Raw genomic sequence first — 20669 nt, forward strand, 5'->3', positions numbered from 1 at the left:
ATGCAGGGGACACGGGTTCGAGCCCTGGCCCAGGAAGATACCACATGCCGTGGAGTAACTAAGCCTGTGTGCCACAACTACTGAAGCCCACGTGCCTAGAGCCCGTGCTCCACAACAAGAGAAGGCACCGCAATGAGAAGCCCCCGCTCCCCAACGAAGAGTAGCCCCCGCCGGCCGCAACTAGAGAAAGTCTGCATGCGCCCAGCAATGAAGACCCAATGCAGCCAAGAATAAAAGAATTAATTAATTAATTTAAAAAAAGAAAAAAATGAAGTCTTGATAAGGATTATTTTAAGGCTTAATTTTTTTGCTTAGAATGGTGAAAATACTTTAGGAGGAACAACACCAATGAGGCATCGGAATTCAGCTATATCCCCTTGTGGTGATGTGGTCATTGAAAATCCCAATGACTCCATTCCATTCTTGTTTTTCTTTTATTAATCCCTGGTTATTGGGAAGCACTTAGCAAAATAAATATTTTAAATTATTTTTAATTAAAATTAATTAAAAGTAATAAAGAAAGCCTTGATTCCATAAGACTGCAATTGTTCTTAGAAAAACAAATTCTCTGTACATCTCAACTAATCAATACTACAGAAAAAGGCATCGTTGGAAAAGATCTTTGAAGAAGAGAGAGGCGACAGCAAAGAAGCGCTATTCTCAAGACGTAACATGGGGTGGTGAGAGCTGAAGATCCGGAGTTTGTCTCCGTTATTTGTCACGGTAATGACAAGTCACTCACTAATCACACGGCTGAAAACTCACTTCTAAACCGCCCCCCGCCTCCCGGACAGAACCTATCTCCCTGTTCTCACACACCAGTAAAAGCAAAAAGAATCTACTGAGATTCTGTGTGTGTAAAGTAAGAGAATTAGAGGAGGAGTTAAAATATAGTAGAATCTCTCTTCTCTTTTCTCTTTTCTTTCTTTGGATCTAGATGTCGTAAGGAGAAATCCTCTTTTCCAGCAATCAGCAAGCGCGAATACTTTTTATTTGAAAGCAACTAGAGAAAAACACTCCCCAAAGCAAACCAAACCAAGGCTACCCCCCTCCAACCCCCCTCCCACCCCATCATCTGTGGATCAGGGCGCCAGGTCCCATTTGGGTACCACGCGGCAGGGGATTCCCTTTCATCCTTCTCTCCACAGCCCCTGCCCGAGGGGTGTGAGCGGTGTGCGGGTCCCGGGGTGCCAGCGAGGAGCCGCCCGCCACCCCGCCCGCCCCTAGAGAGGAGGCGGCTCCCGCCTGGGAGCCGCCCCCTCTCGCCGCCAGAGAACAAACGGGATATTCAGCAGTGGCCTGTGGCTGCCAGAGCAACTCCTCAGGGGAAATTAAGCGGCGAGGCAGACTGCACCGTAATCGCCTCTAGAAAAGCGCCCGGCTCCGCCTGCCGTGCACGCCCGGCTACCTGGGCTGCCCCGCGGCGGCGCGTGCGAGAGAGCGGGAGAGGGCTCGCCGGGGTGCGGGGCGCGCCGGGGCGAGAGTCCGGGCCGGTGCAGAGCGCGCGGTGCTCCGGGGTGCGCGCCGGGGTGGGGCGAGCCCCGAGCGTCTCCACCGGCCATGAGGGGCGCGGGCGCCTGGGCCCCGCTCTGCCTGCTGCTGGCCGCCGCCACCCAGCACTCGCGGCCGCAGCCCCCGGAGAGGTAACGCGACCCCCGCCCGCGCTCCCTCCCTTCCGCCCTCTCTTTCCCTCGCCCACGGCTTGGCTTTACCCACTCCGCTTCGGGGCGCCGGGGGACCCACACGCCACCAGGACCCCGGGATGGCGCCCGTCCTCGGGGCTCCTTCCGGCGCCCCCCAGCTCCGCCCGCCCCACGGCCCCGCAACTGGCCGGCCACCACCTCTCCTCTCCCCGAAAGTTCAGGCGGGCGCTAGGAAGCACTGGGACCCAAATGTGTGGACTTTGCTTTACTCCTGTTTTCTTCCCGGGAGAGGTTTTGCCCAGAGACAGAAGCCTAGGGAAAAACGCGAGTTGCCCGGCGCCCGGGGAGCGGCTCTTGGCAAGTTTAACTCTTCAACCTCTGAGCTGCCAGATGGCTCCAGGACCTGGGCCGGGAGACCCGCCCTAGGGCCAACTTTGCCTTCTCCTTTTCAATGGAAGGTTCTGCCAATGGCCAACGATTTTCAAACAAAGAGAGAATTAGGCATCTCTCCAAATCCAGGAAATTAAAACTTTTTCATATTAACCAATTACTTGTCTAGCTTTAAAACCATGCACTTCATGGAGCCTAGCTCTCACTCTCTTCCCCCCCCCCGCCCCGCCCCGCCCCGCCCCGCAGTTAAAATTTCCATTTACCATTTTCCTGTAAGATCTTACCACTTAACGTGGAGGACTTGACTGCATACGGATGGATGGATAGATTGATCTTGTTACTATGGTGGAGACAGATGGCAGCTGGACTGAATGTTTTAGAAGGCTAGAATTTATTCTAAGAGCTAACAAGTATTTCAAATGCAGGCAGTCAATTGTCAGTATTCACTTTATCCATATTAATAGACTGCATCTTTCTGAAATTGACATTAAATTGTTAGACAGTGTTTCAAATTTCTTTTCTTCTTTTATTTTCCCAGACCTGTTTTCACATGTGGCGGCATTCTTACTGGAGAGTCTGGCTTTATTGGCAGCGAAGGTTTTCCTGGAGTGTACCCTCCAAATAGCAAATGTACCTGGAAAATCACAGTAAGCATTTTTTAAGAGGGTATTCTCCAAAAGTGAATACCGGAAACAGTGGAAGAGCTGCTGCTTTTTTCCTCTGCTGTCAGAATTTCGGTTGGGGGCAAATGTCTGTAATAGTGAAATGTTGGATTTATCTCTACTATTTGGGAGATTTTTAATAGAACTAGTGGTGCCCTGCATTAACAGTTAGAAAGGACTCGAGATAATGCTTGCAGGGATAAATTCTTAAAGCAGATGTGTGTCTGAAAACCCAGTCTGACTCAGCTGAGTTTCATGGATTCAAAATTAAGGCTATCTTCAGGCAAAGGCCCATCATAGAGACTTCTAGAAGCTATTTGTTGCCTATGCCTTTCATAAATGTCTCCCAGTGGCGGATAGAAGATCAAAGGTAGTACTCACCTCTGACTACTTTATAACCATTAGGGGGAAGAAAAGGGGAAAGAAAAAGAAAAAAACAATCCCACTTAATGTCTCTGACTTAAAACCACCACTAAAAGCAATCTAAGAATAGAGAATAACAATAACTTAGGGGAGAAAAAGCCTAAAAACAAAAACTAACAAAATGCCCAGGTTGGTTACTAATGGCATAGATTATGCTGAGTCAAGGTAAGAAATCAGATTTAGAGACAGCCAGCCTTAAAAAAATAAGTCTGGATTTAGTCAGCTAGAGTGAGTCATCTTTCCAAGTGAGCATAGTAGTGACCATTATCTTCTTCATTTTTTTCAATTTTGAAAAAAATTGAACACATTAGTTCACTGAAAGCTTCATTCAGTCAGATTGTACCGCCCATGAATTAATGATTTTTAAAAGTAGGTACCTCTTATTGAGCACTTACTGGGTGCCAGGCACTGTGCCAAGTAGGTAACAAGCATAATCTCACTGAATCTTTGAAATCACTGTGAGGAAGTATGATTATCCCCATTTTATAGATGAGGAAGCTGAGGTCTAGAACAATCATATAAACTGACTTGATCAAGCATTGGGTAAGTCCAACTTTCTATGAAGTAAAGCCTATTTTGCAGTGAGGCCTTCCCACCAAGAAGGTCATTTGACAGGCAGATATGAGGGGATCTCCTTCTTTAAATAAAAGTCAGTTCCTATATGCATTGATGCTCTCCTGTAAAATATCGGCTATCTAATGAATTGGTACAGATTTCATTATGTTATTGCAACACATGGGGCCAGGAGAGGACGGTCATGAAAACTAGCTCTGCAATATCGATATTAGCATAAATGTGAAATAAGGCTCTGAGACAAACATGGAACTTGGTTTTTATATTATAGTTGTGTTTCAGTTATGATTAAATGGCTGTAAGTTAAAAATGACCCAAGGAAATTAGTGACTGAGAGGCACCATGTGCCTAGCAAGTAGACTCCATGGTTAGCCCAGTGTTTTGGGTCTTCGGGGCAATGTTAGTTCTGGAGGTGGGGAAGGGTGTCCAGTGAAAGCTGTCCTTGGTAAAGGAGGGGTGTGCCCTCGCAGAGGCCTGACTACCTTATTTTTATGTGTGGGAAAGAGGAAGTGTAATGGATGCTCCTTATGGGTGCAATGTCAAGGTGAGGCATGCTGGCTCTCATTCCATCACTCAGAAGCCGTGTGATGGATTTATCTTTAAACCTCAGGACTGTTGTGGAGATAACATGAGATGGTATGTATAAAGCTCTTTGGCTGAGTGTCTGCGTTACAAGAAGTGCTCACTAAACGTTAGCTACCACCGTTACCGTTGTTGCTAGTATTGACTCATCCTTTCTTCTGACTGGTAGGCAATATGGCAGATCACTGCCACCCCCTTAGTATATGGGCTAAGCTGGGCTTGGCATCAGCTTTAAAGCAGCTCAGACTTTGATGGAACAATAGACTTTGTTATGTGTATCTAGGAAGCACTTATTTCTGTGCTTGCGTTCTCCTGTGATCTTACTGGAGAGATTCTGTGTGCGTTAGGACTAGGTTGGCTCCTAGTAACAGAGATGCAAAGTAACAATCGCTCAACCAGAAGCTTGGTTCTCTCCCATGTAAAGGAATCTGGAGGTAGGCAATCCAAGATGGGTGTGGCAGCCTCAAATCATTAGGCACTCAGTCTCTGCTTAGATGTGTGCTCAAGTTCCAGCCATCAGGTTCATGGTTTAGCCAACAAAAAGGAAGAGAGGAAGGGCACAGATCCTCCCTTTAAGGACATTGTGCAGAATTACTTGCACCTTGCTGTTTACATTGCACTGGTTAGTTATTAGTTACATGGCCACTCCTAGCTGCAGGGAAGCCCTGAAATGAAGTCTTCATGTCAGGAATCCATGTGCTCCGCTAAAATTCAAGAGTCTTCTTTTGAATAAAAGTCTTCTATCAACTGTGGAAAGAAGGGAAAACAAGCAAACAACAAGCAGTCTCTGTGACATATTTATTTGTGGTTTGCCCAGGCTGCCTGAACTAATGCTCAAAAGTTGAGTAAAAAAGTTGAGCAAATGCCAGCCTTTTTGAAAAATATATATTTTTAGAAAACATAGGTAATACACAAGAAAGGACTGCACAATTTGCTTTTCTAGTGAAAAGCTTTATAGTTTTCACTCTTAGTCATTTGATTCTGTTTCAAGGGACTGCCTCTTTTATGCTTGCATATGAGTAGCACCAAGAACTTCCAGAGGAGCCCAGTACATTCTCCTGGTTATAATTACAGCCTCAGCAGAATGTTCCCAAAGGCCTTGGATGCTCTCAAGATCTCAGTTTCAAAATATCTTCATTTCTTTGTATTTCACAAGGAAAAGCACTGAATCGTTGGAAAAAATATTCCCAGTTCTTCTTCATGGTCCTCTGGTGTGTCAGAGTAGAAGAAGGGAGCTCCCTAGCTTCTGTATATCCTTGGGTTGATAAAAGAAGGAGGACTGTGGTAGCACTAAAGCTTGTAGAAGCTGGTAGCCCTAAGGTCTGTCATTCATTCAGCAAATGTGTGTTGGGTCTTGGGTACTACTGGAGTTTTGGTGAACAAGGCAGCCAAGCTCCTTGCCCTCATGCAGCTAGCATCTTAGTTTGGAGAGACAGGCAGTTAATATTTAAACAAACAAGTAAACAAGAAAATAGTGATAACTGAATTATAAAAATAAAATAGATACCACTTCATATCTATCAGGATGGCTACTATTGAAAAAACAGAAAATAATAAGTGTTGGCAAAGATGTGAAGACACTGGAACCCTTGTGCATTGCTGGTAGGAGTGTAACATGGTGCAGCTGCTGTGGAAAACAATAGGATACTTTCTCAAGGAATTAAACTTAAAATTACCATATTACCCAGAAATCCCACTTCGGGGTATATACCCCAAAGAAGTTAAAGCTGGGATTTGAACAGATATTTATACGTCCATATTCATGGCAGCATTATTCACAATAGCCAAAAGGTGGAAGCAACCCAAGTATCTATCCACAGATGAACGGACAAACACAATATGGTATACAAAAGAACATTACTCAGCTTTAAAAAGTAAGGAAATTCTGACACATGCCACAACGTGGGTGGACCTTGAAGACATTATGTTAAGTGAAATAAGCCAGTGACAAAAGAACAAATATTGTGTGATTCTGCTTACATGAGGCACCTACAGTAATCAAAATCATAGACACAGGAAGTAGAATGGTAGTTTCCACGGGCTGGGGGAGTAGAGGAATGAGAGTTAGTATTTAATGGATACAGAGTTTCAGTTGGGAAAGATGAGAAGGTTCTGGAGATGGATGGTGGTGATCGTTGCACAACTTAATGCCACTGACCCATACACTTCAAAATGGTGAAAATGGTACATTTTATGTTATGTATATTTTACCACAATAAAAAATTTTTGAAAATAAAATGAAACAGAGCAGTGGAATATTAGATAATAACCAGATTCCAATTCCCAAAGGGCAAATCTGTAGAGACAGAGAGTAGATTAGTGGTTGCCTGGGGCAGGGGATAGGTGTGGAGACTAACAGTTAATGGTCATGAGGGATCTCAAAGGTGGAAATGACCTATGGTGATGGTTGTACAACCTGGTATAGTTACTAAAAGTTATTTAATTGTGCCGTTAAAATGGGTGAGTTTTATAATATGTTAAATATACCTCAAGAACTATGTAGAAAAAACCAACAAACATAACACAGTGGTGGGATAGAAGTAGCTATGGATGAGGTGGTTGGGAATGGCCACTCTGAGGAAGTGACATTTGAGCTGAGGCCTGAGTGATAAGGATCCAGCCATGTGAAAGTCTGGGGAAGAGCATTTTAGGCAGAGGGACCGGTGGGTGCAAAGGCCCTGAGGTACAGACAAGCTTGATTTGTCTGAGGAACAGCCAGGAGGTCACTGTGGCTGGAACAGAATGAGTTAGTGGGACGATGGGAGAAGTAAAAAAGGTGAGCAGGGGCCTGTAGGCCATGGTGAAGAAGAGTGGGAAGCCACTGGAGAATCTTAAGCAAAGGAGTGAGATGTTCTGATTTTAAAAGATCATTCTGGCTGCTGTGTGGAAGATGAATTGTAGGGCATTAAGAGTGGAAACAGGGAGACCGATTAGGAAGCTGTGTGGCCTCCGGGAGAGAGAAGATGGTAGAATGGACAAGAGGGATAACCAAGGAGATGAAGAAATGTGGACTCTTCTCCCTAAAGCAGTTGTCTTAGTAGTTCTGAATGCAGCTAGGGTGGAGTGGCACCGGCCAAGAGGCCCAACACACCAGGCTCTGGACCCTTGCTTGACATCTGCTCCAGACAGGGCTGTGCTCTGGTGTGGCCTCATCCAAGGCAGTCCATTAAAGGCTTTCTGGAAACCAGTGGATCCAGTCCATTTTCCAGCTCCTGCAGTCAGTAAACCAAGAGTAGAATTCCCACTGGCTATTCAACATCATAGAGACCCCTCAAGACGGAAGAGTCTCAGAGTAGCCCCCAAACTCAAGTTCCCGTAGCCAGAAAGATCCTGGTTCTCACCACTCACCTGCTTTGCAGTCCATTCTTCCAGACTGGAGATGTGTCCCAGCAAGGTGGCTTTCACCACCAAATCCTCTTCATCAAACTCTATCTTATCAGTGGGGGCGTGGAGGTGGGAAAAGCCTAATGTTAACGTCTGTATACTTTGAGAAAGGTGAAGGCTAGTGGTCACAAGCAAACTTTCTAGCCATTTGTATTGGACTTTCTGAGATGGAAGTACAGCTTGCAGGTTGGAAATTTAGATTTGCCCTTAAATTATAGGACTTTAAAATTTTCCTTGCTATTTCTTGGACGGCTGCACTGTCTAAATACACTATCAACATTGGCTATTTAAATTTAAACTAATTAAAATTAAGTTAAAAATTAAAACTCCAGTTCCTCAGTCACCCTGGCCATATTTCAGATGCTCAATGGCCACATGTAGATGGCAGCCACCATATTGGACAGTATATAATATGAATATTTCCATCATCATAAAAAGTTCCTTTGGACAGTGCTGTTCTAGAAAAATTTCGAGGTTAATTTTACTCATGTGAAGATATGTTGAGGAGGCACGTGCTCCGTGCTGCTTAGTTGTACTTCTGCTTTGCAAACGAGGAAGCTGATGCTTGTTCTGTGTAGTGCCAAAGCTGTGACCGGAACTCAAGCCTCTTGACTCAACTATATCTTTCTGGCCACCAACTCTTGGTGACCTCAACTACGCTTAGGTTTTACTAATTAATTTTGCTGAGTGTGTTCTAAAAAACGTATGGCTAGAGTTCAAATCAGAGAATTAAGAAACTTAAATATTTTGTTACTAATGATGGAGTTGAGGGTTTCTTAGTTTCTCATAAGAGTTGAGGTTCAGGACTGTAACCAAAGGGGCATCTGCATAAAATACCAAGTCTGCATACATGGCGGGTGGGTAGGACTTAAGTATGATTTGACAGCTAAGGCAAGTATAATTTTTGGAAAATGGTGGCTGGTCTTCTAAGCAGGCTTGGAAGGACAACATGACTGGGTTGAGGCAAAAGTCACCCAAAGTGATTGAACAATGAGAACTGCGCCTGTACCAAGCCCGGCAACAAGAAAATGAAACTCCAAGTATTGACATACCACCACCCGGACCGCTCTATCACAGTGGTCCCCCTGCTGAGTACATGTGCCCAAAGGGGCAAGACTGTGCAGGAGACAGTAAGAGACCTCTGAGATCCCTAAAACAAGTCAGGGAGAGTGGACCAGTGTCAAAGAGCACAGCCAGTGGGATGTGGCTCACTACTACACTGGCAAGGCACGTTTACCAAGAGCCCACGAAGCACGGCTGTAGGTGCTGGAGACACACAGATGAATACCTGGGAGATATGAGCATGGGAGGCTGCCTGGGATGACGCATTCCCCAGGCTCTGGGTGGGAAGGGAAATAAAACCCAACAGGCACCTTGCTTTCTTGGGTCCACCAGCACAAAGATCACCATTCTATTAACGGTTTCCTTATAAATTCATTGCAAACTTGGCATGTCACCCAATCCTTCGGTTCCTTGATCTTTTCATCGATAACTTGTTCATTTTATAATCCCAGTAGAATTGGAGATTCATATTGATAATTTGACACAATTTAAAAAAGAAAAAGAAAAGAGGCTTTAGTAGCAAAATAATACCTTGTGAAAGCAACTCTATTCAGAGTTTGACTTGGGCTGCATATGGTATGGCCAACTAAGTGGAACCAGCTGAAACTTGGTTTATAGCAACTATGCAAATTAGAGGAAACTTGAAGCCTAGAACATTCTGGGAACTCTCCTTGAATAGGTATGTAGGAATTGTTATTTTAAATTGGTTCCCAAAGTTAACAACTAAATATTGCATCTGAATTGCTGTTGTTATCTAACAGAAACAGCAGTTGGTATGCAGATGTCAGTGAAAATGATTTTGTTCTTAGATTTAAAGGTGGGCATAATTTACAAAACAGTTTTTAAAAATGAGATTATTCGTGTATGTGGTCTTATTGTTATAAAACATTATCAGAATTACAAGGTATTTGTTTATGATTTATATCTCTTTTTTATTTCCAAAAAAAAGTTTGAAGGTACTGAAATTAGAGAGCAGATTATTGAAGGTTTCAGTTATTATTCTGAGCAGAAATCTGGCTTGGGAAAAAACCAGCAAACATTTGAGCAGTTTAAAATTTGGTGGTTCCTTTAACTCTGAAGTAAATAATGTGGGCTGATCAGGAAGTCACAGACTTATGCCAGAAATGGAAGGAGAATTATAGCAATGAATAGAGTCAGTCCTATTTAAGCCGAAAGTATGTGGCAAAGTTTTCCTTATTTAGCTAATTCATGCAGAGGAAAAAGGCATAAATTGTCATATGTAGAACATCTTCAGATTCCCCAGGTAATACACGTACTGTCATTTTGCTAACTACCTTATTTTTTCTATGCAACTGGAATTAAATATACTCGTTATTATACAGGTCGCAGATCTAAAATAATAACAAATGGTTACTTCATCTGCATCCAATTCTGTGATGTCGGTGGATACATGTTAGTATGTCCATTTCACAAATGGCAAAAGTGAGGTCTAAAGAACTTGTATCTTGCCTCATATCCCTGCAAATGGTTTGAAAAGCCTAGCACATTTTCTGACTCGGTGACACAAATGCACTATTATGCACTTATTTAACAAATAAACATTCGCTCAATGCTTATTGTGCATCCGCTATGTACTGAACATTGGGCTGGGCCCCAGGGCTAAAAGGTCAAGGCATAGTTTCTATGCTTACGGAGTTTATAATCTGGTAGGGAGTAATTAGATAAGAAAATCAGTAGCAATTACGTTGTGTAAATAATTATGCTACTCACTGTAAGTAGTTTTAAGTATTGATAATGTGGAATAAGGCTGATTGACATTTTAAAAATTATTGAAGTTCTTAGATTATTTAAATGAAAACAATTATTACCTCATGCGAAGAGTAAAAGATGTTATGACCCACTTTACATCTGTGCTGCTCTAAGACTTGAGAAATGGTTAGATGTCCTTTGTTTGACAGCACAGGGCTGTTTTACAACACATGCCTTGGTATTTCCAAATACACCTAATAAACAATTGCGTAAAGGCATTCCTTACCAGGGGTGATTTTGTTACTTATGTGTGTTAAAGTCATCATACTGAATCCATCCTCCAAAAGCCTGATTAAGTTTAAATGGCATTCACATTTACTTTAGAGAAATGATAGATTGAAAATGTGATTGGGGTTTACATCTTCCCACTAACCTTCATATGGCTTCATGAAAAGCAAGTCAGCAGTGGTGGGGCATGGAATTGCATGAAAATTGAAACATATACTGATGTTCTATTTAGATTGGGGCTAGGTATATAATTTGAGAAAACAAATAGTGAATTTAGACAGGAACTCAACATTTAAGTCGCTTAATCATACCTAAGGGTATGGCAAGGGGTTCTAAAATTACTGTAACTGTTATTTGCCTGGTATAACCACAGCAGGACAGATAGCGGAATGGAATTTTGGCCTTAAACACATATTTCCTGGCTTTAAAATACATGTAGGATTTAGAATTATATAGAGATTTAAATTCCAGTCAACTATGGGGTTTGTTTTAATGTACCTATACATTTGTTAGACTAGGCTTCGTTACTTCAGCTGCCTGAATAGTAATTTAACCCAATGCTTGACTTAATATCATTCATATCTAATTCCTTAGTAAAGATGAGTGCAATTAACAGAGAATGTCTGCATACCCAAACTTGAGCACTCTATGAATGGGAAAAGAACACGATAGCTACATGCTGTCTGTTTTTTAATTAGGAGAGAATAATTCAGAAACTTTGCGATTCTTATGACACTTAAACTGTCCCAGTTAGGTTTCAATTGATAAAATACTGGAAGCATTAAAACATTTTCCATGCTGCCTTCAGTCCTTCTGAGAAGCAGGGGGAATATAAATCCTAAATAAATAAGCAAGTAGGTGACGATTTCCCACTGGGGCCTCAGCCCAATTTTTCTAAATTTGTTTAGTTTCCTGCTTGCTTTTAAGGGCTTCTGTTGCTTGTTTTGTTTTGTTTTTCTTTGCTGTCTCACATGGAAATCAAATATGTTTTTATTGATTGAAAACATGATGTTTTATTAATGTGCTTATTTGTACTGCTTGTATTTTTAGGCCTGGTTGAAGGCAGATGCCTTAGAAAGGGCTTAATGAGTAGAGAAGAAAATGAGAGACCATGAAAATGAAGTCCTCTTTGGGTATTTCTTTTTTCTGAAAGAGATCCTCTTTAATAATATATTAATGACAAAAAGTAATTTTTACTGAAACATCACTATAGTAATAGAGCACAAAGATAACACATTTAAAACCCCTCTATTAAAGAGCTGTATAATGAGAAAGCATTTAACAGAGGTAAAACACCCAGAAATGGTTTTAAAGATTGTATTATTAAAAAGACCGATGGAATTAGTTTCACACTCCTATCCCAGAGTTCAATTTATGATATGAAATTATAGGCAAATTTGAATTGTTCCATAAAATTTGCAGATTCCTTGCAATCTATCAGGTATTGACGGAAAAAAAAAGAAAAAGAGAGTGGTTTCATTGCTTGGTTGCTCTATGCTGGAGACCAGAGAAGCATTTACAGGGCTCCTAATTCTAAGGCTTTCTCTCTCTCTTTTTTTTTTTTTTCACATTGTCCTGCTTTTAGAGTTTGGAAAGTGTTCCGGTGGTTAGCTGCTGCACAGTCAAGTTTTATCTGCATGGATCATTATTCCTTGAGCCTATGAAAAACGTAATCACTAAAACACCCCTGCACATTATAACTTAGCAGCCTTATTGACAGTGGCAGTGGCGCTTTGGGGGTACTCTTGAATTTCTTACTCTAGGGACTTGGGAGAATAGAAGTGTTTTCTTCAGATATAAGAGTCAAGGTGGCAAGTCTCTGTAAAACCAATATAAATATCTAAAAATAAATGGAACCACCACAGAGACGTGGGGAGTTGCAATTAAAGCTGCACAAGCCCTGCCACTAAATATCACCTCTCTTTCACCACCTCAGCCCCAAGACACTCCTGGACATGAAATATAATAAAATAGTGTTTCCCAAAGTACAGAGGGAGGGAGAGACCTTTTCGTCACAGATGGGCTGTTCTGTGGACCAAGCTGGTAAGAAGCACAGGGAAGCCGGTGGAGATTGGATTGCTGCTTACCGCTCCTAGAAGTGAATTGATAGTGTTACGGACTAGGGTTCTTGACCTTCCTTAATCGATAGAAATTGATAAGAGGCCAGACAAGAAATTCAGGTCGTGCTTTATCGGGGCCCCTGCTGCAGCAGGGGGGGAGCGAAAACAAGGAACGGGTTCCCTTGCTCATTTCTGGGGAGGGGCAGCAAGCTGGTTCCTTATATGGGGTGAGGATAAGGGTGTGTCCAGGGGTCGGGCTGGAGGTGTGGCTTAGGTGGCTTGCCCACCCTTTTGGTGGAGTTGAGTGCAGGTGACGTGCACATTATCCCTGTTTTTGCTCCGGGCTCTTCAGAAGTGGCAGTTGGATTTTTGATCTCTTTGTATCTTGTTGTCCATAATTTGCCCCAACTGGGCATGCACACAGTTATTTTTAGTCCCTTATAGTTTCTTTATATTTTGTTGATTGAGGAGACATTTTTCCAGGTGCAAGCACTGCAGCAGAGGGTCCCTGGTCCCAGCCTGTCTCAGTAAGGGTCTGATAGAGGTCTGATATAGACTTTCTAAAAGCCCTGGGCTATGATTGACCTTCTGGGAAGAAATCATAATTCATTACAACTATTTTTAAAGTACCTTTCAGAGATCAGATGCTGGGTTGGGTAGGGAGACTGTAATGTTTGGAAAACCATGTCCCAGAATAGGGCTTGGTGTGGCAAGGAGGCTTTCACTAGGCTGGGAGATGTCCCGGAAAAGATCACAGTAGCACAGGGTAACAAGGTTCACGGTGGAGTGTTGTAAGTATGGCATCACTCAGTGACTAGTAGAAAGGGCATTGGCGAGTCATACTGAAATATTTTTCAGCTATTTACTAGGAATGTGATGCACTTTCTAGAACTTTCCAAAGTTGGTTATCATGGCCAGACCTGCGTTGTAAAGGTAGCGTGAGGATTGAAGGAGGTGGTAGATGAGAGGCCCTTGGCACGGCGCTTGATGCAAGAAAGTAGTCAATAAATTTTTTTTTTCAACCTCTCTTCCAGGACTGCAATAAGCCATGAAAGGGTGGTGTTTGTGTAGAACTTGTCTGCAAGCCAACGCATTTCAAGCTGGATGGTAATCCCTTTGGGGCATGGCTAGCTCCCATGGGTATTGGAAATACCCATTCCTACTCACTATGTCCTTTCTTCACTTAAAATATGGTCTTTCATAAGACTTTGTCCACAGAAGTGCTTCCAAATCTTCCCTGATTCTCCTCAAGCTAACCACCTCTCACCCAGCACCAACTGAGAATGCCCCTTAACTTTTAAGACTAGGGTGTTTAGGGGCAGAGAAAGGATTGTCAGTTAAGAATTGCAAATAATTTTCTGTCTTTGGAGATGGGGATTTTAATTTGCTTTTGGAGGCTCAAATCATCAGAATAGTCCCCACTAGTTATACAGATTAAGTAATGAATTTATTCATTAATTCCTAATAGAGATACCCCATGATATATTATTGATAGTTAAGAGTGCAGTTTCTGGAGCCAGACTGCCTGGGTTCAAATACCAGCTCTCCTATTATGGTGGTGAATCCCCAAAGATGACCCCTAAATAACCTCACCTCCTGGTATTCACGCCTTTTTCTAGTACCCCCAAACATTGAATCTTGGCTGGCCCTATGAAAAAATAAGATGAGAAGTGATACTACATGACTTCTGGGGTTGGGGCATAAGAAATCTTAAAGCTTTTGCCTTAGTCTCTTAAAACATGAACTCTGGGGGAATCTAGCTGCCATAAAAGGACTGCCATGCTATGAGGAAGCCCAAGCTAGCCTTGTACAGAGGCTTCATGGAGAGAGAGAGAAAGATGCTCAGACAGCCCCCAGCTGTTCCAGTATTCCCAGCTGGGGTGCCAGACATATGAGTGAGAAAGTCATCTTGGAGGACCAGCCCCAGTTAAGCCTTCAGACAACTTAAGCCCTAGCTGAGAACTGATAGTAATTGCATGAGATAATTCAAGCAAGAATCACCCAGCTGAGACCAGTGAAGTCGCAAAACCATAAGAAATAAGAGTACATTGTTGTTTTAAGCCACCAAATTTTGGGATTGTTTGTTATGCAGCAGTAGTACCAAAACAGTTACTTACTAGCTGTATGACCTTGACCTTGAGTTACATACTAGCTGTATGACCTTGAGATGAGTTTCCTCATCTATAAAATATGGCTAATAATACTCTCTACCTCATAGGATCATTTTGGACATTAAATTAGTTATTACATGTACAGTATTAAAAACCGTGCTTAGCACATGGTAAGTACTCGAAGAAAAAGTATTATTCATCCATGAACTATTTATTGAATGCTTAATATGTGTCAGGCCTTGTTTTATATTCTGGAGATAAAATAGTGAAGGTTCTCGTACTGATGGTGTTTACTCTCTATGGGGGGAAGAGAGACAATAAAACAGATCACAAATAGTAGGGTAGGAATAAGTACCATGAAGACAATAAAACAAGGTGATGTAATAGAGACTGAGGCTGACGATGTGACGTTTGAACTGAAACCTGGATGATGCAAAGCATCTCCCCACTGATGGTTCCTGAAGAAACTGTGAGGTCATCACTGCTCTGAATGCAGATGACTAGGTATGTGGCATTAAGCAACTTCTGACATTTCTTGTCCATTACGAGTACAAAATGTCTTCTGGATGATTACGAGTGAAAAGGCCTTGCTCGTGAATTAAGGTTAACTCCTGTGGACAGAGTAGTGGATTTGGTTTGCTTCTTTATATTTGGTTTGTTTGGCTTTTACTTTTGAAAGGTGCCTTGGGATGTGGACAGGGGAAGAGCTGAAGGGTCAGTTTTTGTGCGTAATGTTGTCTTGGGTCCCAGGTGACACGGAGTGATGCAGAGTTGGGAGGAAGGTGTTGTCCTCATCCTGGCTCACAAGTCTCTGCAACTTGGGAGCGTGCAGAATCTTAGGAGCATCAGAAAATAACACCCTTGAAACAGATGCTTCCTCTTCATCGGCCCATTCAGGGGACTTGGTGGGCACTTCCATCACCAGGAACATTCTATTTATCCATTCATCTGTGAATGGACACTTGGGTTATTTCCACTTTTGGGCAATTTTGAATAACGCTGCTGTGAACACTGGTGTTCCTGTGTCTGTCTGAGTCCCTGCTTTCAATCCCTTTGGGCATACACGTAGGAGTGGAATTGCTGGATCATGTGGTAATTCTCTGCTTTATGAGGAGCCACCAAACTGCTTTCCAGCAGTAAGAGAGCAAAGACATGTGAACGCTATCACTAGGGAGCCAGACAGCTTTGTGGGCCTGTGTAGACATCCCTTGGAGATACTCCAAAACAACTGAAATTTTAGGGGGGATTCTGGCACAGTCATCAAGCTAATAGGAACTTGCACCATTGTTCTTTAGGGATTACAACTAGGCATTTATTGTGTGGGGGATACATATATGTGGTAGAAAAAAAATTTTTTTTACTGCAAGGCAATTATCAAGAGCCATACATGTACCCTAGGAATTGCCCAATATACTTGTTTTAATTATTATATTAATTGTGATTTATAATTTTAATGAACTTGCTTTATTATTCTCCATAAGTCTTATATATATTTATCCCTATAAATCTGAGCAATGCATATATTGTTTTATTACTCTCTATAAATCTTAGCTATTTATATATCTGAAAATAATGAAACTATATTTCTTAGTAGAGAAATAAATCATAGAATTATTAAGTCAGAAAGGAATTACCAGAAAGCATTCCTGGCTGTCTATCCCCCAGTGCAGACTGGAATCTACTTCCTCTGTGTTCCCATAGCATCCGGGGAGTATCTTTATTGCAACACTGATCACTGATCATCTGTTTACTAATCTGTCTCCTCTACTAAACTGAAAAGCTCTTGAGGACAAGACCCTTATTTTAGTTTTCTGTTCTCCTAGTAGCTAACATAGTGCTTGACACAGGCAATAGTAGCTGATGAAAGAATGAATGTATAAATGAATGAATGTTCAAATGAATGAGTGAATGAATGAATAGATCAATGACTACACCTCCTTTTAGGCAGAACAGCACAGAAGCTATAGATCTCTGCAGAAGAGTATCAATTTATTGCCAAAGATCTCTAGGGAAGGAGACTTATTCTGAAAATGACTTATTCTGAAAATGTTTGTAATCTGCAGAATGCTACCGTTAAAAGAGATGTTCCCTTCCTGCATCCTCCTTGCTTCTAGTTGTGTGCCATATGTGTGCTGTTTGCACCTCCCCCTGCGTTTGTGCATTACCAGTCACCTTATGGTTGTACTGGGTGACCACCAGTCAGTCAGCGTAACATCAGTGACATGAACAGAACAACACACCCTGTGGATTTAATGTCGATTTCTGCATATTTACTTTCCAATATGGGTGAACATTCTTAGATGCATCATTGTGTGAAGTTCTTCTTCTGTGCCTTCTGTTCCACTGCACAGTGTCACTATAAATACGCATTACCGTTCTCATATACGCAAAAGTACAGTGCTGCAATATTAATGTTGACTTTGTAAGCTGTTAGTTTTATGTATAAAACCATTCGGGGTTGGAATTTGTAAATAGTTAAGTAGAGAAATAGGCAAAACAGTTAATATGAATTAAAAGTGTGTTCTTTTCTTTTTTTTTATTTTTATTTTATTAAAAACATTTTTTTTATACAGCAGGTTCTTACTAGTTATCCATTTTATACATATTAGTGTATATATGTCAATCCCAATCTCCCAGTTCATCCCACCACCACCACCACCAAGAGTGTGTTCTGTTAGCTACTTCACTTTGGTAAAAACGTTACATTCTTTTAAAGCCAACACATCCTTATAAAAATGTAAGTGATAGAAGGCTGAATGAAAGAGATTAGATTATAACATAATTCTCACATTTGTAGAATTGCTTGGTTGAATGAGCATTTATAACATTGAATAATATCACCTTAAGTATTATATTTAAGTTTAGGTATTTCATTCCATTTAGCCAATAAATCTTTTGAAAAAAAAAAGTCATTTGGGGGCAATTTTTCACATCTTGTGAGGATGAATTAACAGTAAAATTGTCATCCTGTTGATGAGGACACTTCCCTCTGGCTGAGTAGTAATTTTCACACTTCCCCAAGATATGTATTCAGTGATCCTTGGGGGCTTTTATGAGGGAAACAGACATGGTAGCTTCTGTTGCAAAGCCAGGCAACAAGAGGCGAGATTTTTCTTCCCACTTAGTGTTATTCTGTGAACTGTGACGAAGACACAAGATGGAGCACCTATGAGGGATGCAACAAGAAAGGATGTTGTATGGGAATCAATGAAATTATTTTATTTGATTTAGGCAAAAAGTATTTACTGAGCACCTAGCATATTCTAGGCAGTGTTTGGGCACCAGGGATATGTCGATGAACCGGGCAGACAGAGATTCTTGCCCTCAAGGAGCTTTGCATGCCTTGCATGTGCTGGGAGCAGCGAAGAAGCCTGTGGAGTGAACAAAGGGGAAGGGAGCAGACGCTGAGGTCAGACAGGGAAGGGTGGAGTAGATCCTATAAGGCCTGGAGACCAGTGTGCGTGAGATAGAGAGCCTATCAGTCAGGGTCTCCATGGAAAACAGCATGCTTGAAATAGCATGTTGAGGATGGGGTGTTGTTTACAGAGAAGCTGTTTAAAAAGGGTAGGGAAGCTAGAGGAGAGAGATATTACTAGAACCCAGGAGTCAACCCAAGGGGACCTCACAGAGAAGGAGCCAGGGAAGTTAATATCCTGACCTAATTCTCTTCCGTGTTTTCCGTTTCCTGTTGGGGCTTCCCATGGCCACAGCACCCGAAGACAGTGGTTGATGCATTGATCCAGGTTAACCACCCAGTAAGGGGAGTAGGATGGAGATGGGAGGAGAATGGATCCAGAGGGACAAATGGAAGACATTGGGCACAGGAAGCCTGTATCAGCAGTCTCCAGAGAAACAGGACCAGTAAGACATGGATATACATATACACGCATGCATATATACATACAAACATATACACACGTGCATATAATGTACATATATGTATACATATAAACACACATATGTATATAAAATATATACACACACATACATACATACATATATAGAGATTTGTTTCAAGGAATTGGCTTATGCAATTATGGAGGCTGGCCAATCGGAAATCTGTAGGTCAGGTCACTTGGCTGGATTCTGTCAGTCGGGAGCTGAGATGCTGCAGTCTTGAGGCAGAATTCCTTCTTCCTCAGGGAAAGGTTTTGCTCTTAAGGCCATTCAGCTGATTGGATGACGCCTACCCACATTATCAAGACAGCCTTCTTAGTGAGCTGATTGTAGATGTGAACACATCTATGAAGTACCTTCATGGCCACACCTAGGTTAGTGGTCGATTGAATCATTAGGTGCTACAGCCCAGCCAAGTTGACACGTGAAACTCACCATCCAGCACCACATCAGGGTTCTGGGCCAGGAGTGACATCATGTGACTTGTGCTTGTAAAGGATCACCTGGATGCTGTGTTGAGAATAGAGCATAGGCTGCTGGGGTGGAAGAGGGGAGCCTAGGTAGGAGGGTCTTTCTGTAATTGAGGTGAGAGGAGATGATGGCTTGGACCAGCCATGGAGGAGGTGAGGGCTGGTCAGTGTCTGGAGATACTTTAAAGTAGAGCCAATAAGAATTGTCGATGGACAAAATGTGGGGTGGAAGAGAAACAGACAAAATGTGGGGTGGAAGAGAAACAGAGGAGCCAAGGATGGCTTCAGAATTCTTGGCCTGAGCAAACCGGAAGGAGGAGATCAAGGTGGCACAGAAGCTGGGGTGGAGCGGATTTGCCGGGGTGAGCAGGGGTTCCGTTATGACATGTTAAGCTGGGGTGTACATCAGACCCCACAGCAAAATGTCCTTCCAGATACCGCTTAACCAGCAGAGAGAACAGGCGGCAGGTAACAGATTGCTTCCTATTCTTGATCCAGTGCCTCGGAAAAAGTAATGAAAATGTTACAAACTTGATCAAATGGCAGCAGTGAGCCCTGTCTTTAAAGCGTGAGGTTCAAGGAGCTGCTGCAGTATAGGACTGTGCTTAGGTGTTGCCGGCGGCTGAAGATAAAGGTGCTCATGAAGCTTTTGAAATGAAGAAGGTATATAGTAAAAAACAAAAAAATCACTTCACTTCACTGTTAATGTCTAGAAAGACATTTCTTCTGCTTCAAATGACCTGGTGTATTATAGCAATAAATCCTATTTCTTGCCTACCCTAAACCTATTATTCAGAGCCATAACGTCACTATTTTACATTGAAAATTAGGAATTGGAATCTTTTGAGTTTGAACTGGGGTACAAAGTGTTTGGTTGCTGAGACTTTGGCATATTCCCAACACCGGATGTTTTCCTTCACCTTTCAGAGAAATAAAGCAATAACTTAACATTGGGCATATTTTCAAGCTACACCCAAATGCTGCAGCAGAAAGTGAAAAAATACTTTCTAGAGCTAAGTATTATCAAGACAGAATCAGGAACCCATTCATTGCTCTTGCCCAAATTGAAACAGTCAGCTTTCTAGGCCTTGAGTGTGATAAATCCATCAGTCTTAACATTTTACAGAATGCTGCCATGTGTCATGAGAAATCACTGTTATTCCGGGTCCTAATTTGATTTGACTCTCCAGAACTTTCTGACAAAGCCAGCAAACACTTGCTGCCATTCTTGACATCCTATGATGCTTAGGATTTTCTAACTTTTAGAGACAAGAATAAAAAATAAAACTGACTGCCTCTGGTACTATTACCAAATGTATTGGCACACTCTAGAATCATCCCTCTTGTTTATGTGAAAATACTATTAATTGCAAGATAGTAAATGAATTTAATTTTAGACTTTTGAAAACAGGCC

The 20669-nt window shown here is 42.1% G+C and overlaps 1 protein-coding gene across 1 annotated transcript in view; it reads left to right on the forward strand.

The window, feature by feature from the left end:
• The first annotated feature begins 1202 nt into the window (after nt 1–1202).
• Nucleotides 1203–20669, forward strand: part of PCOLCE2 (procollagen C-endopeptidase enhancer 2) — a 71345-nt gene continuing 51878 nt past the window's right edge. The window contains exons 1-2 of the mRNA XM_079923041.1: nt 1203–1643; nt 2572–2680. Coding sequence (XP_079779167.1) covers nt 1561–1643; nt 2572–2680 — 192 coding nt within the window. The 5' untranslated portion in view covers nt 1203–1560. The remainder of the gene's footprint in view (nt 1644–2571; nt 2681–20669) is intronic.

The sequence above is a fragment of the Stenella coeruleoalba genome (genome assembly GCF_951394435.1).
Source record: "Stenella coeruleoalba genome assembly, chromosome: 5".
NCBI lineage: Eukaryota > Metazoa > Chordata > Mammalia > Artiodactyla > Delphinidae > Stenella > Stenella coeruleoalba.